At 43.7% G+C, this 24834-nt stretch overlaps 1 protein-coding gene across 1 annotated transcript in view; it reads right to left on the bottom strand.

Annotated features, from left to right (window-relative positions):
- Positions 1–24834, bottom strand: part of jarid2b (jumonji and AT-rich interaction domain containing 2b) — a 109063-nt gene that overhangs the window by 46433 nt on the left and 37796 nt on the right. The window contains exons 2-3 of the mRNA XM_084380235.1: positions 10142–10265; positions 1478–1607 (exon numbers count right to left, since the gene is read on the bottom strand). Coding sequence (XP_084236361.1) covers positions 1478–1607; positions 10142–10265 — 254 coding nt within the window. The remainder of the gene's footprint in view (positions 1–1477; positions 1608–10141; positions 10266–24834) is intronic.

Genomic DNA, 24834 nt, shown 5'->3' with positions numbered 1-24834 from the left:
CATTTTTAATCTGCTGTACACTCTATAGAGCGTGATTATTTGTAAATCATATTTTCCAGCTTGTGATTTCAAAAACTGCTTCATGCTGAATGCATTAGAAAGCATCACATTTTCCAACAATCCTTTATTCCATTTTCCAAGAACATCTGTCTTAGACAGAGAGCAGTGTTTTGCACCAATCTCTCTGAAAATTACTATTTATTTAACAGACAAAAGCCATTTAAATAATTTACTTATGATATAAATGCTTTCTTTAAAAAAAAAAAAAAAAAAAAAAAATCAGAATATGCTGGCTGGAAATGAACAGCTCATTGTACTCTGTGCCAACTTACATTTTTAAGTGATTCATTTGGAAATGCATGGCAACATTCCTTTAAGTGGCTAATTATAAATGACTGAAATGGCATTTGCATTAAAAGATGAGGGGGCGTGCTCATTAAAAAGACCTCGGCGCCCTTTACAGGGTGGCACTATTTACACTTCTCTGTTGACTGTCATCTTCTATTACACAACTAATAGGCAACTCGCTCTCGTCCAGAGGAGGAGAAAGAGGAAGAAATGACAAAGAGAGTGCATACACTAAGTTTATAAATCAATGTGCCGGACAAAGTGGAAACATTTTCAATTGATTTTTCCTGGGGGGTGTTGTAAGAGAGTATGGGGAGACAGACAGAATGAATTACACACAGAGGAAGAGAGCAAATAAGAAAAAAGAGAAAGATAAAGTGTGTAAACGGTAGAAAACCTGAGAGCAGCAGACTCTTAACCCTCAGAGCTCAGGAAATTCATCACAACTAAGCTACTGGTACAGTCAGTAATGTGTGTGCAAAGTTTCTAATCACGCTCACAGCAGCAGCAACCCTTTGATATGAACTCACAGACAGGCTCGCGGTTCTGCACCAATACAAGATTCACCGCTCTGCAAAGCGGTTTGATGACCCCGATGACTCACAAACAGGATTACACACACGTAAACCAGGGTGTCTACAGGTATCAGACACTTTAACTCAATGCGTTTTAAGATCTTTTTAAACAAAATAATAACAGATTTTTGGACAGAAAAAGATGATTTATCTTATTTCTTATTCAAGCATTGTAGATCCGTAGAAAGGCCCCATGCAGAGATATCTTATGAGTAAGAATATGGTTGTTGATTTGTAACATCCCCCAGAAGAGCTTTACTTATTTGGAGAAAAAGAAATTAAATCTGATAAAATGCCTCTAGTGATGTCACTCAGTGGCTAAGTTGCATTGTGGGTAATGTGGGCATCAGGTTTTAGAAAAAAAGATGACGCTGATGTCGCTGGTTCTGCTGTATCAATTTTGATCCTTTGTTTTTAAACTGTCCATAATGAGTCCCACAGTGTTATAGGAGTGCAATGCAGACCAGTGGACTGCTTTGAGATATTTAAGATATTTCATGACTTTTTATGACTTGTAGACACCCTGATACAAACACAGTCAAATGCAGTCTCACCTCTTCTTTGCAGGGCCGTCCTCGCCGTACTTGCCACCATCCAGGCCCTGAGAGCGCAAGGACCCATCTTCTTTGTGGCTGCCCTTTGACCCCGAGCCGTTCAGCTGCCCGTTGGCAAGGAGTGAAGCACCTGAGGAGAGACGAGCATCGCATTTTACCAACCACCTCCAGAAATCTGGCTTCATATTGCATTAAAATATCGCTGGAGTCTTTAGGGAACAAACATTGTTTTCATCTGACAGTGTTAATAAAGCCTTCCGCTTCTGATTTGACGCAGCAGAGTAGATACATTTCATTTGATATGATTACGGTGGGTCTGCTTTATCTGAAAGTGCAGAGTGTAGTGCAGAACATAGAAAACAGAAGACAGAAAGAGAGAAGTTGATAAATACAGAGAGAGAGAGGGCACAAATTATTCAAATACACAGAGATCCTGAGCCCAAAGCATCTGCAGTCGGTGTGAAAACGGTGATACATCATCTATTGCGCACACACAGTCCCTCACATCACATATTGCCACATCTATTTCAGTATCACAGGGGACAGGTCTGGAGTTACTTATTCATATTTCTGTCCACATTTTCCCTTGTTGAATGCAGCTGCTGTTCTTTGCTGACGTACGTGATGTTTGCCCTTTGACAGAGAATTAAAGAAAAAAAGAAAAAAAACAAGCCTGAGGCAGCGAGAAAAGTGAACAGATATCGCTGGACTTGACATTCTTAGTGAGCCCAATTGACAGAGCCCTAATTAAATATTTAGCAAGCAACTCAGACAAACAAAATAAGCCCCCAGACAGATTCTTAAATCAAAAGCAACAACAGGCACCGAGAATTCAAATTAGGTCAAACAGAGGAGTGGAAGTCAATGGTAATTAAGGGAGACAACCAAATTAAATAGATATCACAAGGCTTGATTTCCTCATGGGCAGTTCTTGCGATTTCTTGGAACGCGCTGCACCGAAGTGTCTGATTCAACAATGGCGTGCGAACGAGCAAACTTATCCGGGGAAGCGACTGGGGGAAGTTCAAAGCTTTTCAAGAGTTATCAAAAAAAAAAGACGAGTGCGGGCAGCTGCCAAGGAGACCGACTGGAGACAGAGGGGCAGTCACATGTTACAAACTGCGGCGCTCTTGCCAGCTGCGGTATCACTTTGCAGAGATGTAAGCCGAAGATTTATATTCGCGAGTGAGCAATGCAGCAATCAAACTCTTTGACACTGACAATAATTAATCACATTTTGCTCGTTTTGACCCGTTCTGACAAGTATTCATGCCTGACTGGACTTCAGCATGGCAGGTTGTTAAATTATTCAAGTTCATTTCGCAAAAACAACTGATGACTCACTGAATGTTTAAGCTCCTGGTGGTTTATTTAACCAAGAGCGCCGCTGTCATAAATCCTTTCATTTCACCCATCAACTGGCATGACACTTTCTCATTGGCTGAGGGATTCTTAGTTCATCGCCCAGTGAAATTCCATTTGACTGATGCTTCGGAGGGATGTGTCACTCACCCTGAGCTGCAAACTTCTAATAGCGGGTGTCAAAAGGAAAATAAATTAAGATAATAACGCCAGGGGAGCGCGGGTTGGGATAAGTGGCGACTTGAATGATATCCTTTTAGCGAGGATGCTACTGTGGAACAAGCCCGGGCATTGTGTCATACGAGGAAGACGGGACGGGGGAGGGATCAAATGACAGCGTAGGAGACAGGATGGAGATTGTGGAGCAGGTAAAAGCAGTTTTCAAACATATGATTTAAGAGATTTATAAATGTGCTTGAGGCTGAATGAGCGCACACACACACACAGAGCGACATTTTATGATTATTGCATGGGCACACACAGGCTTGTTGGCTTTTCTCACACACGCGCAGGGCAGGCCGGTACCTGAAAGCGGAGGTACAGTCATCAGACACACATCGCTGCGGTCACCGAGTTAACAAGCGCCGGCGTGATGAGCAAGGCCCTTGCATTGCTGTCAATGCTTTATGTTGGCGTTGGAGAGCCTGGAAGTCTATAGGGCAGGGGTGAGTCACCGCCTTACAATGCCACGGTTAGCACGAAGGGCCTCCATCCAAGTGCCTTTAATCAATCAGGAGTTTCACTTGAGAGCTCTTTGAAGTTTCCCCTTTCAGGCTAAAGTACATTTCTAAATGAAAAAAAGCTTCAAATGGCAACAAAGACTTCAGTTCGACTTGCATTTGTGAGAGATTTTCTACACTTTTTTTAGGATCAATTCCACAGATTTAAACAGATTGAAGGAAAAAGTTCGCCCAGAGATAAAAATTCAGTCATTACTTTATCAACCCCGACGGGCCGATGGAAAGTCGGGTGAAGTTTCATAGCGCAGGAAACATTTCTTGAGCTTCACAGCAAAACAGTGTTGCAGCATTCTGCTAAACAAGTGAAGTCGTTATTTTTACTTCCCCGTCTACTTCATGGGGGGACTGTTTAAGAATGACAATTAGCCGAGGCCTGATCGCCACTTCTGGACAACATTGCCAGTGAAAGTCGCACCAGAGCAAAGACAAACCAAACTAGCTCATTAACTTTAATTGTGCTCAGAAAATGACTGACGCATGATGTCCCCACAGATCGCAAACAAACAGGCTGAGGCCCATTTCTCCGCCCCCTCCTCTTCTCTCCTGCGCTCCCTCCCCTCCATCTATCCCCCCCCCGATTCCTCCAAAGAGTTGTTTGACATATGCTGGTTGCACATGAACGACCGTCTGAGGGGCAGGGCTGGGAATCTTGGGAAGGCAGAGGGCCGGGGATGGGCGACTGTGGCAGACGCGGAGATGGTGGTTGAGGTACGGATCGAAGGAAAAACTGCATTACAATACAAACAAAGCTCAATGAGAGATAGACCAGACAAAAGCCAAAACAAGAGAGGGGGAAAGATATCCATCCCACTAGCTGCTCCTATTGGGGGGACAGAGGGGGGTTCTAATCAGATTTATGCGTGCTTAACTAAGCCCATCGCCTCGCTATGTTCACCTCAGAGTCTCGAGAGAGCGGCGGGGAGTGAGCAGAGGTACATAGCGTAACATGGCATATCACAGGGCTGAGAGGAGCCTATTAGTGTGAGCCACAGTAATAAGAGAGAACTATAGTAGAGGAGTCATGCCATAAGGAAGAATCATCGTGGGGGCAGAGAGTGCACCCTTATAGGGCCTTGATTACCCTTAAAAACACAGGCGCAATGTGTAAATGACTGCAGACAGGGACTCATATAGGGCCCATGAACATAGGTGTGATAAAATGCTTACTTGTTTCTTGGTGAGCAGATGCATGGCTGTAATCAGTCTAAAGCTAATCCAATTCATCTATGAGTCAACTGCTAAATTAATTGTTTTGAGAAAAAATTGATTTTTTTAAAAAAGTCAAAATTCTGATTCAAGCTTCTTAAATGTGAGCATTTTCTCCGGTTTCTTTACTCCTCAAAAGTTGCATGTAGCCTTCTGTGGCTCAAGAGGAAGCTGGATGTAATCTGGTAAATTGCCTGCAGTGATGTCACTCAGTGGCAAAGTTGCATTGTGGGTAATGTAGGCACCAGGAAGCATGTCTCTCCTATAACACTGTCGGACTCATTATGGAAAATGATACAAACAAATGCTAAAAATTTACAGAGCAAAACCAGAGATATTCCCTTTTTAATTATATGCATCCTTTTCAAACCCTGGAGCCTACATTACCCACAATTCAACGTAGCCGCTGAGTGACAACACTGCAGGCAGTTTATCAGATTATACGCAGCTTCCTCTGCAGCCACAATCGACAATTAAGTCATTAGTTGCAGCTTTTGATTTGTCTTTTCACTTCCTTCTCATGAATGAACAATTCTGCACAATTTCCACTTCAAATCGTGATGTTAAACAACACTACAATCTCACTTTCCCTCTCATAAACAAGAGCACTAAGATTCTATTTCATGCCCTTTGTTCACGTAATCCTCTGTGCCTGTATACAATTAAAACTGTGGGAAGATATAAAAAGAAACAATGGGCAGTTTTATTTTGGGGGGAACTCCCCATAGTACCCATTCCCAGGCGTTTGATTCTGTTTTCAGAGTGGAAGCAGATACTAAAATTGACCGCCTGGCGAGCGGATTTCAAATATCCCCAAATATATTGCTCTTCATTCCAAAATTGGACCTAACAGCGCTGCACAACACTTACCACAAGCCAGAACAAAAAGCACACAACAACAATGCAAAGTTCAGCAACACGGCATCTGCTTTGTGAAGCTCAGGGCTGTAAATCTAACGCATCAAAGGCAACGATGGGATACTGTAAGAGCAGGCGAGGGCCTAACAGATGAACTAAACTTGCGCTCTTTCAGCTACCGAGATTCTCTTTTTTCCCTCTCCTTTCTCTCTGCTGGTGTTCCAGAGAGAGAATAGAGGGGCCCACACAGTGTTTGTAGCTGCCACGGCTGCCACTCTGGCCGTGCACGAAGCTGGCAGCACGGGAAATACAGACAGACAGCAGAGTGACAGCAGAGCGAGTGCTGAAGGAAAAGGGGACGGCGTGCATAAAAATGGGCAGGAACGGCAAGTCCTGAGACTGGCGGACAGACAGGAAGAGAAAGAGAGGGGACAGTTGGAGAAATAGGCAAACTGGGAACCCTCTCTGCTCTCTTCAGCCCCTCCTGGTTTCTGGCCGGCAGCCAGCTCCTCCATCAATAGCACTCAGGGAAATGGAGAGGGAGGAAAGGAAGGGATGGGGAGAGGAGAGACGAGAGACGAGCATAGCGAAGGGAGATGGCGAGGTAAGGAAGTACAGGAAGAAGACGCGGCTATGACGATTCGGAGAACAGGAGAGGAAGAGAAAGGAAGGGAGGGTGGCGATGGTGGAAGAATGGAAAAGGAGGGAGGGAGGGATTTGGGTGACAGATACTGGAGGTAGTTAAGACAGACGGGGGCAGAGGACAGGAAGGACAAAGCGGGAAAGAGGGAGATGGTGAGAAAAAGGGGAGACAGAGACGGATGGAGGGAACAGGAGGGTAGAAAGAGAGACTACGGCGAGGACGGGTGGGGGTGTGGGGAAACATAATCGAGGAGATTGAGCAGCGGGAGGGAGAGAGGAGACAGGAGCTCGCGGAGAAGGCAGTAACCAGAGTCCTATTGATGTGTAATGAAACCCTGCATCCGGGGAGAGACAACCGGATGGACGGTCGGGATGGAGGGAGATGGAGGATGAGAGGAGGAAGAATGTGGCCGTGATGGAGCGGGTAAGAAGGGTGAGTGGGTGACGCAGGAGGGCATAATGTCATTTTGTTAAATAATGCAGGCGGCGAGCGGGAGAGGCAGGAAGTGTGATGGACGCCGAGATGGACGGCTGCCAACAGCGAGAGGTAAAGTGGCTGGGGAGATGGCATAATTGCCGGCTATGGGCAGGGAGAAGGCTGAGTGGGTGGGGAGATAGACAGACACACACGCACACACACACGCATACAGCTGACTGACAGACTGCCACACCCCCTCTAAAACAGATAGCCACTGCTGCCACACGGTGACGGAGAAAGGAGGAGGAAGAAGCTGGGGATGGATGAAGGTATGTGGGAAGGGGGAGACGCAGAGACAGATGCCCGGGGAGGGGGACACATGCTGTTACAGCCAGGTACTGCTGTAACCTCCTCCAGTCACATGATTTCCCAAAATGGTGGATGCTCGTCTCGAAATGCACTGAAGCAGAGAGGCTCCTTTTGTTTATATGGACCAGATCCCGTCTATAGAATATTAATCAATTAACTGATTAGTCGGCAACGATTAAATGCCGAGTAATTTCTTAAGAAAATAAGTCAAAATTATCTGATTCCATCTTCTTGAATGTGAGTATTTTCTGTTTTTTTTACTCCTCAATGACAGCAAACTGAATATTTTGGGATTTTGGATTTTTGGATAACCATTTTGTGTTAAACAACTAATTGAGAAAATAATCAGCAGAATAGTGCTTATAATACGATATAACAGAAAGGAGAAAAGCAGTATCATTTAAAGGAATTTATTTGAGTGAAACATTTTTGCCGAATAACAAATAAACTGTCAAGTGGTGCATCGCTCCCTACTTCTCAGGAGTTTTTATGAACACTGATATGATTAGCACTGGTTAGCTTAATGGCTCCTCAGTTTCCAGAATGACCAGGTTACCTCACATGGACAAAACACAATCCAACAATACGTTTTAATGTAATTATGACTGGTTGTGGTATTTCAAATATTTTTCTGTAAAATAACAACGTACCAAAAATCAAAAATATTGGATTTATAATGATGCCGAACAGAAACATGCAATGCTCCTCACGTCCGAGAAGCTGACACCTGCTAACGTTTTGCTTAAGCAATTATAAAATTATAAAATATTCCTTTATTAATTTTCTCACAAAAGGAGTGATCCATTAACTGACTCATCATTTAGATATGACAGGTATCTCTATCATCTTCCTCACCAACTCTATCAATCACACATTTAATGATTCTGTGCCTGCAAGGTCTGGCTCGCTCCAAAATGGCTGATAGTTTCACAATAATGCCTGTGTGAGGCTGAAAACTGTGGCACATGTCTGGCTCCGACATAAGCCCAGACTCTCTAACCCACAGTCCTCTAAAACAGCAGGGGCTGCCCATTCAGGATGTAGCGCACGCTGAGTGTGATCCTCCAAAATGGCTGACAGTTTCACCACAGCGTCTATGTGAGACGGGAAACTGTGCCGCTCATACAACCTCCAAAGCCCCGCTAACCTACGGTGCTCTAAAACAGCAGGGCCCGTCTATTCAGCCCAGCTCCCTTTTGTGTCAGCGCGGGCTGCTGTCGTTACCCCCGGCACGACGGGCCGCCGACGCTTTCTAATGAGTCATTTTTATTCAGGCGATAAGGTCAGCTACCCGCGGCGGCTTAAAAGGCCCTGAGGAGCTCTGGAGTGGCAGCTATGAGATGCCAGACAGACACAGAGAGATACAGGGAGGGGAGGGGGCACTTGGCACAGACGTAGAGAGGAGAAATGAAGGTGCAGAAAATATATAATAAAGAAAAACATGAGGAAAATAGGGAAGGAGGAAAAAACGCAAGGTATAAAAGATAAGCTAGATTTCAAAAGAGACTTCCCTCCTGTCTGTCTGCCTGTCTCCCTTCCTGCCTAGCTGGATGGCTGGATGACTTTCCTTTCTTTTGGTGTCTGGGTTGTGTTAATGTCAGCTGAGAATAGCTTCTGAGGCACGTGTGAAGTTCAAATCTCCGCTGTTGGCTGGCTGAGGGCTTTTTTGTGTGGGAGCTCCGGTGTCAAACAAAGACATGGTGGCAGCTTGGTTCAAAACAAGCTGTTCATCCCCCCCGTGCTCTCACTCTTCTTGTGTTGTTTCAGGTTTACACGGCACAACAGTACCATCCCTCAACTGTTACTGTAGCAGGCTCCCACCTGGAATTGGATTTCTGTCTAAGTAAGCAACTTCAAGTATTAATTCACGTCAGGGTTTCTATTAGTCCGTGTTTTAATGAGTCCAGACACGAGGGTGAGTGTAAAGGCCCGAGCTGAAAACGATTTAACAACACTTCTACACATGTTTTATTCTGTGCGCTGCTTTATGGAAGGCCTCATCAGAGCCTCTCTGTTTGATGCACAAACAAAAGTTGAAAATAAATGGGAAACACTTTCAGTTCAAGGGTTCCTTTGAGGATGTGACACTGAACCAGCAAAGTGAAAGACTGCAGCTCGCTGCCCACTGACCCACAACAGTAAGCAAACGAGACTCTTTAATCATCAGGTCTCATCGGATTCTCTCCATTTAAAGTGAAATCAGGTTCCTTCTTCAAAGAAAACACGCTTAGTCTTCCCATACAAACAAACTAATAAAACTGTCGCCTGCAATTAAAGCACTGAAGAGCTGAACTGAGACACTAATGACAGCCAAGCCAGACTAAATTGGCAACTCTGACATTTACTCCTCAGATTGCTGCTGCTGCACTTTCTTTGCTTCTTTCATTTTGTCAAATCAAAGTGGAAGTTTTCAACATGTCGAATTGTTAGACTTTAAGATGCCCTTTAATCCTCGCAGGCCTGTTTACAGAACACTGTGGTTCATTTTGTTCCGTTCCACGTCTGCAAAGTCCTCGTGTCCAGGACGGGGGAGATATTATGGAAGACCATCAGCACCAATGTGATGAAAAAAACAAGACTTTGCATCTGAAAGCAATGAAAACTGTCTCAAAACAAGGACAGAAAGCTAGCTGGTGCACATGAATTTGTGATGTAGATCCAAATGTGGAGTTTGTCATTATTCTGAGGTACTATGTCAATATTTTGAGAAAGAATCTCATTATTTAAATTAAGACATTATTTTAAGCCATTCTTCTAAGAAAGCGTCTTAGTATTGAGATATTAAGTCACTATTCTGCACAATCATTCTATTATTTTGAGAAACTAAGTCATTATAGGTTTCCCATTATAGTAGCTTACAGGATCTTTCAGTTCTTCAGTTTGCTTTATTTCCTGATATTCACCACGTGACACTGACTAACACCACTTTACAGAAACTCATACTGTTGTCAAGGGGACGAGTGCAAATATACTCATCTGATATTTATATGAGTGAAAATGCACAAATGAAAGGACGGGATAACACAGTGGAAAGGTCCCCTCGCTTTACCAACACGGATGCAAACTTACCATTAGAGTTTGTGGTTCCGTCATCCAGCTGCCTTTTCTGTGCACTCCTAAACTCCTTTAGGGAGAGATAAAGCACCTTTCGCATAACCCGCTCCTCCGACCACGGGATCCCATCACTGTCATCCTGTGGAAACATCCAGAAAGAGAGAGCGGGTCAGTACAAACTATTGTCATTGATAGAAATCATACTTGCTCTTTTCTTAAGCTCTTAATCATCATGTTGTTTATCTATACATTTATTTATTTTTTTTCAAATCAAAGCTGGCAGACAGACAATAAACATCTATAAGTATTTGCTGCTGGTTTGTGAGTTGGACAAATCCTATCAGGCTAATGTCAGCACGTTCTGGTAAGATGTTTGTTTACATCGGCAGCTGCAGCAAATTAGCATTTGAGTATTCTAAGGAACGTGTAATTGTTTTTTATAGCATATCATTATACTATTATATTATATCAAAATAACAACTGCACATACAGGAAACAATGATGTTGCAGTCAGTGTGAAGAGGCATGAAAAGTTATGACAGCTTTAGCCAAGAGAAACAGACAAAGTTTATTTAAAATCTCCTAACATATTGTTCTGGTTGCCATTTCTTGCTACATCGTGACATTAGCATGACACTGCATTAGCATAACACAGCATTTGCTTGCAGCAGGACACAAGGCAACAACATTAGCATGAGAATGCGCGAAGGACTGCATCTCGCCACAATGCCATGATAGGAGCGTGTTATGGTGATGAATAGGTAGGAAGCAAATGAAAAAAGCATCATGGGACCGTGAGTTCATGCGGTGCTAATCTCTCCCAGGGAGGCTGAGACAGAAGATGTTATTGTCGAAGAGGTCACCAGAAGTCACACCCACACACAACACATCCTTTTTCCAAGACATGGCCATTTTTTTTTTTTTTTTACCAGTCGGGGCAACAAACACACGACAGCAGGATGTATGGCACATCAAAGCTGCAATTTATTAAAACACTACTGTCTGTTGCTCATTTTGAGAATTTTAGCAGCTTAATGGAAAAATATTCCACCGCATCAAGCTTTGTTAAAAGGGTCTTTAGTGAGTGTCCAACAGCAACAACCATACTTCTCTCCCCCCCTCGCTCCCCTACACTCATTGCTCTGGCAGCTGTGTTTGATGTCGAACAACGCTAATGACTAAAGGAAATGAGATTAGGACATGAGCAACAACAAAGAGGTATTAATAAATAATGGAAACTGGAAATAGCTTTTTCTCTAGTCAAGCCATGGGGCGAGTGGATTTCAGCTGTAAGGTTTGAGAAAAGAAAACACTTTGTGTCTTTGTGCAAAAAGCTAATGTATGCTAATTATTTAAATGTAAAAATGAAAAAAAAAAAAAGAAAATTCTGATCCTGTCAGCTCATCCTTGGCGAGCACACTTCCTCCTGTCTGAGTCGAGTGTAATGTAAGAGGCAGACGTGAGAGGCGACGTGTGTGGGAGCGCCGGTCGGATCATCCAGTTGACTCAGATCGTTTGAGTTGGCTCAGCTAAGTGGCTGGTGGGCATAACGGTGACATCAGCGCGCGCCGCGTTGGAAATCTTCACCTTGCGTGGAAATAATCACTCCAAGATGTTTTATCGCCGCTTCAATAACAAGATAGCGGTCACAGCATTCCATTAAGAGCGAGCGAGCTCTCAAGAAAAACCCTGAAAACTGAGGAATTCAGTCGACTGTGGCTGGGGTGACAGTCTGTGTGTGTCAGCCTGTCTGAGTGTGTGAAAGGGAGAAAGTTAATCTCATCCTAATATTATGCAGCCTCCCACAGCCAGTGAATAAAATGCTTCTGAAATGACTACTGCTCAGAAATGTCTTTCTTTCAGTGCTGCAACCCCGGGTCTGGTTCGCTCTATTCGCTCTGAGACACACAAGAAACTAGACTTGTTATGATGGAGAAAATCTGCCTTCTGATCAGCGCAGCAGACAACTTGCGGCTAATTATAGCAGCATCACAACAGGGTGTGTGCAAATGTGTCTGCGTGTGTTTGCTTCAAAGTTTCAGAGTTCAGGACACCGAGATGACATTTCTCAACAATGCATATTCTCATTCGAATGAAGTCAGTCGCAGTGCAGCATGTGTCGGGTATAAACTTACATTACCTTCATCTAACAACTTCCCTTTGCTTCTTCCCTTCACCATTTGACTCACCATTACTACGATCTAATTCAACAGATGTAGATTTGGAAAAGAAATTCAGACTGAAAAATATAACATTTACCATATTAAAGAGGCAATATGTAAGAATTGTTGTTGAAAATGTTCAAAAACTTCATAAAATCATCAAGTAAATGTGAAGAAATCGCAGTTTTTATATAATCATGTGTATCCTGTTGCAGAGATATCGACGTCTTCTAACTTAGCATGCTAACCAGCTAGCACCCGGCCCATCCTGGTCCAAAAATCCTGCCAGTGGTGTAAACATTGACACTTCCCTGATCCTCCAGCTCCATTCTTACATATTGCACCTTCAATAAGGTAATAATACAAACTCAAATATCTGATATATTTCTATTACTGAATAAACACGATGTCCTCAGAGGGTAATAGGGTCCCTACAACACTGTGTGAAGTCAGAAGAGTCCAGCAAACACAAACAAAGAAACACCAATGAATGAAGATTTCTCTCTTCTGATTAAAATTTGCGCCCTTAGTTGTTTAATCTAAATGTCAAAAAAAAATAGTGAAAAAATGCTCATCACAATTTCTAAGACCCTTTTACTTTAAACAAGCTGGAAGCAGCAAACGTTTGACATTTTTTTCTTGAAAAATGACTGAAATCAACTATCAAAATAGTTGGCGTCTCATTTTCTTTTGATCGACCAATCGTTGCAGCTCTACTTAGCACAGTTCACGGACTACTTAAAAGCCACAGGTTAGTCACGGCAGACAAGTTTGCGCATGCAAAACTCCGCAAATTTGGTTTATTCTCGTCCTGTAATTAGAGCGAAACTAATATGGCCTCATTCACTCACTCCATTCATTCCGCAACTCTTAATATTCTTTGACAATATTGACAAGCCTGAAGATTTTGCTTGTTTATCGAGCTTTTGTGTGTGGCTCTTTTTGTGCGTCTCCAGCGGATAAAAATAAGCTTTTGCCGAGTATTGTTTTGATTTCCCAGGTCTGCTTAGGGGCCTTGGGGACGAGGCCTCAGCAGAGCTAAAGGGAGGGAGGGAGGGCGAGGGGGGGAGAGAACAAGATTAAAAGCTGGGTGTCTGCACATGATGGAGCTGATGGGTGACAGCCACATCTCCCTGCGTACAGTACGCATGCTGACACACACACACACACACACACACACAGACACACACACAAGTGAGCAGACCACTCAGTGCACCGCTGGATTGCAGCCTCTGACAGAGGTTGATTGGGTGTGTTTTGTGTGTAGCGTGCGGTCCCTCATTACACTGTCACACACACAAGCGCGTGCACACACAATGGCGAGAAAGGTAGTGCAAGTATTCAATTATGCCATTTTCTCCTGTAGTTAATGTCATCTAATCCATTCTGAGCGCGTGCGTGTGTGTGTGAGTCTGTGTGTGTGCAAAAGCCTGCCAGGTAAGCACCAATTACCTCGACAGCTCACTGGCACTCTCTCCCTCCTGGTGTGTCACAAGGCCAAACATACGCTGACACACACATAGCATTGGCGGTATTTCTCAGGGTTACCAACAATCTCACATATACAGCTTCTATTGTATCTCTTCTTGACACACACAAAGAAACAACACACAGCTGTACCGAGAGGGGAAAAAAAAATCCTTCCCTCCGAAAATTGACCTTAAAGTTCATCTGCGTTTCTTTTTCTCTCACTTTCCCTCTGGTTTCCTCACAGTCGCTGGCAGCGCGCCACAGATATTTCCTGCGCTGTGTACACATAGCAACAAGGTCTGGAAAAAAAGGGGGGGAAAAAAAACGCTGACCGACTTTTCATCAGCTGGAGGGAGCGTGAAAGCTCTTCGCTTACAGCTGCTGCACCTCGCAACCTCGCTAATAGTTCCTCATAACTTCAGATCATTGGTTAAATGGGTTCTCGCAACCTTTGCTCGACTGTAGGTTAACTATTTGTCCGACCTGAGAGGTGAGATTTTCATCAGGGCTGCTTTCGCTGGTCACAAAAACAAGCCCCTGCATGCGTCTGCGTTTTTATCCAGGTGTAAAATAAAGGAGAGATGGACGGCAAGAGCATGCAAAATCCCTCCGAAATCACACCAGACCGACGGAGGAGAAATGTGGCATGGCGGAGGAAGGGCAACTCAAAATAAGCAATTAAACCAAACTGTGTTGCATCTCAGTTTCTCAGTCAGACATTGCAGTGTGCCCGTGTGTGTGTGAGAGTTTATGTGTGTGTGTGTGTATGTGTGTGTTTCTGAGATATTGCCAGAGCTCTTTAGAGACAGCTCTTACACAGACCAGTGCCAGCAGAGCGCTACCTGGCACTGACACACACATCTACACCCCGACCAGCTCCCATCAGGCTGGTGGAATTCCACTAATGAGCGCAGGGACCTTTTTCCGTGCACATGCCTGCTTGCGTGTGTGTCTGTGTGTGTGTGCGTGTAACCAAGTGACACGTCAGGAACGCTGTGTGCCTACTGTCACCCGGCAACCCCACCCCCAACTCCTTTGCAATACGCAGGTAATCCGACCTGCAAAAACCACAAAAACCACACAGACAGACACCTTTTAGGCATCCACTGGGATACTGTGCTTGAAAAGCCTCTTCCTCTCTCACTTCATCTCTCCCTTTTTCTGTCACACGCATACGCCGCGATGAATCAGACAGCGCTTTTCCCGCCGGGCTTCTTTTTAACATTTTTCTCAAATAAACTTCTCCAAAAGATTGAAACCAAGAGGAGGAAATATCACTGAAGACACTCCGGAGATGCTAATTCTAGTAACACTTAAATTCTTTTCCTGACATTATTCTGCAGCACAAGAAGGCTTTTATGCGTGAAAAATGTGATCGCTGATGAGAGTTTGTGTTTATTTTTTCCTAAATGTAGTACAAACTTTTAACTGGTTATCAAACAGTCTGAATGTATTACTCATGGTTTGTATTAGGGATGGACTGATTATCAGCTTGGCCGATTATAAGGTGGATATTCAGCATTTTTCCAGTTTCGGTATCGGTGGTTTTTGTGTCCAATTGCTGATAACGCTGTTTCTGGTTCTGATGCAGCATTCTGTCTCTGTCTGATTGGTTACACGTCACAAGTAATTGCCTATCAATGCTGAACAATCTGAATCTGCAAAGTAACTAGTAACTAAAGTTATCAAATAAATGTATCGGAGAGGCAGTAAAAAGTCACAGAAAATGGAAACACTGAAGTAAATTACCTCAAAATTGTACTGAAGTACAGTACTTTTAATGTTACAGTGTACATTTCTACAACAAATGTATCGGTTTCAAAAATTGGTTATCGTTTTTCTTGACTACTAATAATTGGTAATGGTATTAACCCTGAAAAAAACACATCAGTCGACCCCTACTCTGTATAACCTACATAAGCAAACAAGACCATCAGCAGGAAAATTGGCAACTTCTGTATAATTATTTTAGTTATTCTTAAAGCCTGTTGCAGGGTCAGATTCAGATTTATCTGGGATGGAGTATCACAGCCTGAGGAAAGAAACTGGTCCGTAGTCTGGTGGCACGGTACAGCACTAATACTAATTCTACTTTGTTTAACTTCTGTTCAGAATCACCAAAAACATAAAAGATCCATGTAGCAGCACCAGAAATTAATGTTGTAAGCTGATATTGAAAATAAGTCCATTTAAAATCCTTATGGTGAAAAGGATCCAGGGAATAAATATGAAGAAAACTCAGCTGGAAAGAGTTTTGCCAACAACAGAGCAATCATAACCAAGGCAAGTGAATACACTGAATGTTGAAACAGTTCCAGGAATTGAGCAAATGTTAAAAAAGCTTGCAGTGTGCCAATGATAAAGACTCAAGAGAGTCTGAGCAGGATCAATCTATCCCTGCATCTGTATCTGTTCATCTAACTGGATGAAAAGTGGAGCTGGTTCCACTTCATAACCCCAGCCTTACTCAACAATCCTCTCTCCGCAACAGGCAAATCCAATAACACTGAGAGCTGATGAGGAAACAAGTAGATTGCATTGGCTGCGTCTCGTAGTTGATGCTGAAAAAAAGGCCCCTGGATGTTGTATTAGGTACAAGGGCAGAAGGGAGGATGATGAAGAGTGCCGGATGTGCAGTGTGTTCATTTTAACGTGTGAAATTGCTTATTACGACATTCACTGCAGGAAAAAAGAAATACACTGTGCCTTTAAAAGCGTCACAGAGCCGCTGTGTTGTGCTCTGGGTCTGTGTGTACAAGTGTGACAGAAAGCCAGTGCTCACGTCAGCTTTGCAGCTCAGACGCACCAGCGCTGACTGTACAGGAGGGACGGAGAGCAATGATTAAAACAGGTTATAAAACCAGTTCCAATTCATCAATGAATTGTCCAATAAAACAATCTGTAGACAACAAGGCCACATCCAACACTGCTACTGCACAAACAAACTCCCACAATCTCATTTCCTGTCATAAGTCAAACAAAATCTTCAAGCTCAGGCATGTATACATTCACACACATAGGAATCTGCATAGAGGTACATTTCTATGTAAGTGCACGCCTGTGTGTTCGCAAGTGCGTCCTCACTAGCTGTTCTAAAAATAGTGCCGTGCTGCTGCCGACTGCGTGGATGTCATGGCAGAGGAATGTGGGCCACGCGCCAGCTGCGATCTGCTCTACAAAACCGGCCCAAAATCTGTTATTCTAACACACATTTCCCTTCAGAAGAATAGGGATGGAAAGATGGATGGAGGCGAATTGTTATTATAACAAAGCTCAGGTTATTGTATCCAGTAGTCGGGACTGTCTTTACCCCACTGCTACCCTCTTCCCTTCCTCCTTCCACATCTTGATCGTTCTTGCACCGACACATGGGGCCCAGATGACTGGCTGCGAGGAGACGACTGCTCAGGGTTCACAAGTGGTGCAGATGATAGTGATAACAATTATTTGATTCCCAAATACAGCGCTGTAACCTTTCTTTGGGTCATCAGCAAATATTTGTTGATTAGAAACATTTAAGGCATGGCTAAGCATTTAAGGAAAAACCCAAGACAAGGCAGAAAGAGGGCCAAATTCTGCCACTACAATCATGGAGAGTAAACAATGCAAATGCAAATAAGTCCAAGTGCCTCACAAATAAGGAAACTTTGACCGTCCATGTGTTTTTGTTTTTCCAACATAAGCATGACTTGCAAACAACTGAGGTAGTTGCTAAAAACCAGGCTGACTTCCTCAACTACGAAGCACGTGTTTACTCCCCCCACCGCAAAAAAAAACAAAAAAACTCACATTCCAATCTTAACTACATCCTGGTCCTCTTGTCCCTTATGGGTTCAAGTAGACCGGATGCTTAGCTCAGCTCGGAGCTCAGAGAATAGGCGAATGGAACAAGGTTGCGGGGTTGCCGGGGAGGAGAGGCCCTATATAATCGCCTCATTACACCACAAGCTCACTGCATCGGAATGTGTGTCTGTACGTGTGTGTGTGAGTATGCAGCCACAGGGCCTTCCCTTTAAACTAGCCGTGCTGGGATAGCCCCAACATTTAGAGCAGAGGGATCCAGAACATTTCCATCTGCGGGAGAGAAGTACCTCCTGCAATTGTCTAAATGCTCCTTGAGCGAAAATATAAAAGAACTATAAAAAAGAAAATAACCACACAAGCTGTCTGAAAAAGAGCCATTTGTACTCAGTCCACATGCAAGAAACTGGCTGTGTGAGCATATTCCCTTCCCTATCTTTCCTCCTGATACCTACACATGAAGCAGATAAAGGTTTCTCCCTCAGAACAATGCTTCCGTTTGCAACCCGGCCGCGATGGTCTCTCCTGCTGAGCTCGATGTCACACACACTCACACACAGAAATACACAAAACCTCCCGCGTCTGCACTGTCAATCATATCAGCTGTCTGCATTTGCACACTCATGCACGCACGCACAGTCTGAATCTATCTGAGCGTACATAAGTGACAGACTGCCAGCGCCATTCAGCCCTGTCGAGCATAAAACGCTATCAGGCTGGTAAAAAAGTGGAGCAGATAGAGAGAGGTGGAGAGAGAAAGAGATGGAGGGGGAAAGAGAGAGAGCTTTTAAATACAGACAGTGAGTTTATTTTGACTGAGAAATGTGTGTGTGTCAATGAGTCTGTTTGTATGTGTGTGTGCGTGTGAGCAGAAAAGACCCAACTGTCTACATAATAAAGGGTTTAAATTGACTGGGTTGCCCACCCACACTGGCTATGTGACCGACTGACCCCTGTTCTGACCTTTAACTGAAAACACACACACACACACACACGTTTGTTTTGCATTACTAGTGAGGACCCTCAGTGACATAATGCATTACCTACTGTAATCATCAGAAATAAATGCCTAACCCCAATCCTTCCTCTAACCGAGAAACTTAATATTATGTCTTTAGGTTGCAGTTGCAAGATGTCCTCACTAAGCAGAAAGGTCCTCACACTGCTGTTTAATACATCAGTCCACACAAAGATAGTAATGCAAGTGCAAAAACACACACACACCTACACAAATGCTGATATATCCTACCTCTAAAGCTGTATTTCATGTATATGTTTTAATTTTGATTTGATTTTAGACAAATGAATGAAAAGTTGGACTGGAAGACCCCAGCTGTCTGACCTTTCAACTCCCACATGAATGCAGCATACCACTTGTGACTTATAAAAGAAAAGCGTTTGACTGCTAACAGCCCCGATCCACACCATGACCAAAATGTAATCAATTGATTTCATTGACCATCTGTTTCCTAAATTTAAGCCACTTTTTTTTTTTTCATCAGGAATTTGCGACGTTAAAAACTTGAAAACAAAGTGAAAGAAAGGAAAGTATAAACCCCTTGCTGATCTGTTCGACTGGTTTGTTTTTCACATTCCTTAACACTGTCTGTTATGGCAGTGCTGACAGATTATCTAACAGAACCTGAAAGGAGTTCTGCTTCTGGTCTCAGTGCATACATGGTACACATCACCAGAGGAGCATAAAGAGCGATGGCTCAAAGCAACTGTTTCCTGCTCATTCGACGCCAAGACAGGACGGTGAAATTGTTGTTGTGGGAATTTTAAGTGTCTCTCATAAAGTGAAATGTTAAAGTAACTGCGTGATATCAGTTTCACAGCCCTGTTGCCATGGTTTTTAGGGCTCAGTTGAGGAAAATTCTTCATATTCTTAAGTCACGTTTGGCAGGTTGAGAGTGTTGAGGCAGAGGACTGGCCCTACAATTGACTAAAATACAGGTCTCGTGGTAGAAATGCATGTCGACATCTAACATAAAGTAACCCCTTGTGCGTATGTGTGCGCTCTGACAGGTTGCATAACGAATGGCTCCCATTCAATAATAATAGCCTCATTCAACACGCTTGCCCTCCAACTCTGTCACAATATCATTTTCACTTTGGCTACTCGCCGCTGACCGGAGCTCCGACTCAATTCCCTGCACTGCGGGCACATGCACACAAACATGAGCTTGTGAGCACTGGTCACGTGGACAGCGAGTCCTGATGGACGGCGCTCCCCGACATGCCGTCATTCATCACGGTGGCAGCAGCGATGGCTCCCGCGCCTCCCGCTATTCCCCCGGGAGACTTGGAAGACCCTGCTGCTGATCCCTCTTAACGGAGCTGCACTTTTAGCCCTCTCCTCCACACGTAGAAATGGGAGGTATGACTTCTAACATCAACAGGAATAGTTGATTTCTTACGATCCGTACAGCCAAATGAATGTGCTCTCATAGTCATCCAGGCTATGTGACACCAGGTGCTGAATGTCTCTGGAGATTATGAAAATCCTTCCAGCAGGACATTTATTTTCATAGACTGAATATGAAATTGTAATGCTACCAATGGTAGAGTATAGAGGAATATCTGTGTTGCTCTACAAGCTGGAAACACACTTATAGGTGTAGTTCATGCACTTGAGTCATAAAGTGTGTTTATTTCATATGACGGCATTGATATATCAGCAGAAATATGGCTATAGCTTTAAGGCCTTTTTCTCTTTCTGGCCTTTAAATGCGGCAGCACTCAATTACTGAGTCCAGACAGAAACATCTTAACGTACTACAGGATGGGGCATAGTGTGCTAAATACTTATTGGAGGATGTGTGTGTGCGCATACATCCGCACATACACAATATGTTTTAGAGCATATGCAAGTTACAGTGTGTAAACATATCGTGCCACAGAGCTGAGGCCCTTCCACTCCCGCAAACCCAAGGAGGGGACAGGAAGGCAGAAACAGGAAACAGAGTAACCTCATTAGCCTTGTGCGTTGTCTGACAGGAACAGCCTGCAGGCTAGCAGGCTTATACGCATATACAGAGAACTGGTCAGTTTATGCAGCATCTGTCTGCTACTAGTGGAGGATGCCATTTGTATGGAAGCAAGCTGGTGTAAGGACGATGCCTGAGGGGGACTTCTACAAAGTCTGCCTGTTAGCCTTGGATAGTCAGACTCATCAGAGAGACTGTAGGATTACATCTGGAATCCAGTTAGGTAAGGCTGTAAACAATCAGACAGGAAGGAGCGCACAAGCACAATATCACACACGTGCACACAGGCGCACTTACACAACAACAACAAGTCATAGCCCGAGGCTTTAGGCTCATTTACCCTTGCAGAACTTTGCACGAGCTCAGACAAGCGGCTTTACCAGAAAGACTCATTAATTCCCCTTTCCACAACCAGGACATAAAAAGATATTGAGCGTGTGAAAAAGGACGCCGCCTGCCCACACGAGTGGAGAGCTAAATAGCTGTGTGTTGCGAGACATAAGTTAGATCGTTACGGAAATTCGAACATTTGTAAAAAAAAAAAACAACGCCACTTCAGAAGCATCTCCCACTCTGCGTAGGGATGCTTAAAATGTTTCCGAGTATCTGAATCATACTCGAGTCTGTTTAGACTTAACAAACGCAGAGGTAAAGAAAAACAGATGGATCTCTGCACCTCCCCGTCTCATCTCTCCACCCCTCCTCGCATTGCTTCCACCCGAAAGAAGTTCAACCTCGGCTCAGGCATTTTCAGACATAGTGAGCGGAGGTGTCTGTCGATGCGAGTGCGGTTCAGTCTTTAGAAGATCGATAGAGGGGCTCCAGTAGCAGCCTTGGCCAGGCCTGCCAATTAAGCTACTTACTGTTTTGCATCTGCATAATAGCTTCTTTTTTATACCCACACAGACACACACACACTTTCCAACACAAACCATTTTCCCTGATCTGGTCCACTTGTGTCTGCATTGTAACAATTTACAAAAGCATCTATCTGGGTTAATTTAAGCCACATTTACGTCAAATGTTTGCCAATTTTTCTTCAGGGTGCAGCCTTTGGTTTTTAGCAGCTGCCAATGTTTTAGTGGTTTTGACAGCAGTTTCATGAGCCTTAGGCTGAATAACCCCCCCAAATCACCTTATGTGTTTTGAGTTGCTGAAATGTGACAGGAAAAACTGTGTGTTAATTCATCCAGTGATGACGCAACACCCTCAAACACCTGAACATTTGTCTAAAAAAACGTAAAATCGAAAACACCTTTTGGTTCTTTGTTATGTTGGGTGTTGGTCTTAATTCAAGAGTAACATCCTTATCCACTCAGTCTAACAAACAGGACAACACACATCACGTGCTGATGAAATGTTTGGTGTGTGTACATTCGTTCTTCTGCAACCCTCTGAGTAATGTTTACCTTGAAACCCCCCTGTCAGCATCTCTATGCAAAGACATTAACCTGTATTTAAACAAAAGCATGTGTCAGCCTGTACACAAGCTTTACCCTTTCCAGCTTAACAAGTCTCGCACATGGGCACCGACTCAAGGCTGTGGTGTCACACTCAAGGGGAACAGCAGGTTTGGTAGCACAATAGACTGTTAAGCAACAGCAGCAGCAGAGAAGCACCACATATGTATTACAACGAATGCGATAATTTAGCACAAGATTGTGGTTTTAGATAAACACACGTGAGCGCAATTACGCAGTAGAAAAAGAGCCTCGGTGAGACGATCATCAGGAAAGGTGCAAGAAGTAAAAGGAGAGAGAAATGGAAGGCCGATGATGCACCACTCCTACACTCCCCCTTTCTCTCACACATGTGTGTAGCCAATGCGCTGGCTAGTATTGTTCATCGAGATGGATGACCACCCTTGAATGGCCTGGATCCATGCATTCACACTGCTCGGTATGTGCATGCATACACACACACACACACACACACAAGCACAGTGACATTTTAGATTTAAATTTCAGCTTGAATTGAAGCGGAACAGAAAAAAGCGGTGTAAACTAGAGAAGAGAAGAGAAGAGAAGAGAAGAGAAGAGAAGAGAAGAGAAGAAGAGAAGAGCACAGTGGCTCCTGTGTGGCCACTCTGGGCCGGGTGCCGGTTGGCATCGCTTGGCATCACCCCCTCTGCAGCTGGTGGCAATATTAACCCGCCTGTTGGCAGACGGCTGATGGGGGCACACGGGCAACAACTAGCCAGGCTGGAGGTGGGGCAGTGCTCTGGGTGTCTGTGTGTGTGTTGCGTGTGTCCTGAGATGCCCTCCGTTGGCCCCGGTGTGTGTGTGTGTGTGTGTGTAAACTTGTGTGCGCACACTTGTGGGCAAGTCTGACTTTGTGCCAACTGTACGCACATGCCCTGGATTTGTCTCCGTGTGTGAGTCTGCATGCAGCTGCTTGCAGTGGTAGATGGCGTGAGGATCCCGACCATAAACAAACCAAACTGAGCCGAGATGAGAACATGACAAAATATTGGCTGGCGCTCCTAAATCCCATTTGAAAACACAGAGTAAAATCCAGGCCTGTGGATAACCTTGGAGCGGAACACTAACTCTGAAAAGTTCAGTCCACTCTGGAATAATATACATTTTTCACAATTAAAAAGGCAACTTTTGTTGACTGGAGGCTGTGTAGGGATGGACAATATCAATAATATATCGTTATCCGGTATGTGACTATATATATATCGTATAGTAGATATGACAATTCTTATATAGTATAGTTTAAGTGTTGTCTTTTCCTGATTTTAAAGGGCACATGACAGTAAAGTGATGCAATTTTCCGAACTTACCCCACTGTTCAACTTGTTCCTTCACCCTGTTAGTCATTATAATTAAATAATATTGTGATGTTGTCGCTGACTTCTAGCATTTATGAACTGCGTTTGAGGAGAGTTCAAAATATCGGGATAGCCTAAAAACATTGTGTCCATATCGCCATATTTGTACCAGACAGGGATGTGCATATACCTCTTAAATACCTAAAAGTCAACGTCATTAAAAGGGTTCTTCTTTCTATTCTTCTTAGGCAACTCAACAAAAGTAAATGTCTGTTTGATAGCTCTAACATTTGTAAAATAGGTAAAGAGTGAAGCTAATTTTGATATGTTAACATGACTTTTCTCTGGAAAACGTTCCAACACTGATACTATCTTTTTTCAGCCTGACACCCTACACCAGTGATGCATTAATGTAACACTTGGAAAAAAGAGGACAAGGCAAAGAGACCCATTTTCCACCAGTGTGACTGGGGCTGATGACAGCAACAACATAGTAGCTTGTACAGACCATGTAAGGTCAAGTCTCTCTCTGGCTGACAATCTCACTAACAAGCACGTCACAACACAGCGCTCCTTCTACACTGTACACACACATATATACACACGAGACCGTCTCTGAAGGACTTAAAAGCTCACGCTATACGAATGCTTGCCTGGATCATTACCGGCAGACTGTGTACTGTTACACACACAGCCAGGGCCAAGAAGTGCTATCCATCCCTTCTCCTTGGAGCTATTTCTGTAGAGCAAGTCAACGCTATCTGTGTGCACTTGTGCATTTCTGAATGTATGCAGGTTGCTAATTATACGCCTTCAAATGCAGCTTACATATGAATCAAAAGAAACTGCACGAGTAAGAAAAAAAACATTAGCCAGGAAATGGTACCTCCTACACGTCATCCCTTTTAAGTGCGACAAACAGGAATACATCTGAAACCCGCCCTCAACATGCACCTCATCCTGTCTGCAACCAGGAAAATACTACAAACTAAGACAATTCAGAATAAATGTCAAGTACGTATTGAAATGAATGGGTACACAGCAGTTGAAATACTTTCATGGCATGCTATTAACAATACTCTGTGTGCCATTTTTCATGTAGCTTGCCACTCAAATGAGACTATTCCAACAAAGCAATAATTAGACAACATAACTATTATTTCATAGACAACACAATTATTTTGCAGTCTCCCATTGCTTAATGGGGGCAAAAATGAATCAAACTGTTGTGAACAAGCCACAAATATCACTTGGGTGACAAGTTAATTACCCAATTTAACAAAGCAAATAATTACCCTCTGGCTCTGGGTCTACTGAACTATTTCCCTTATGGAAATGAGACTCAGTGTGCATACAGAGGCTTGCGTCACGCGGTGGGGCGGGGAGCCGACGTCAGCGGAGTCGTTCAGGAGACGGCTATGTAGATGCTCTGGGGCGGGTCAATAGTTGAGGCCTGTGATGACTTTGTTGCCTCTCCTGGTCATTGAGGTAATTAAATATCAAAGACAA

This window comes from Pagrus pagrus (genome assembly GCF_965226575.1).
Source record: "Pagrus pagrus genome assembly, chromosome: 17".
NCBI classification, from domain to species: domain Eukaryota; kingdom Metazoa; phylum Chordata; class Actinopteri; order Spariformes; family Sparidae; genus Pagrus; species Pagrus pagrus.
The sequence above is the reverse complement of the archived record's forward strand: the minus strand, read 5'-3'. Positions and strand labels throughout refer to the sequence as shown.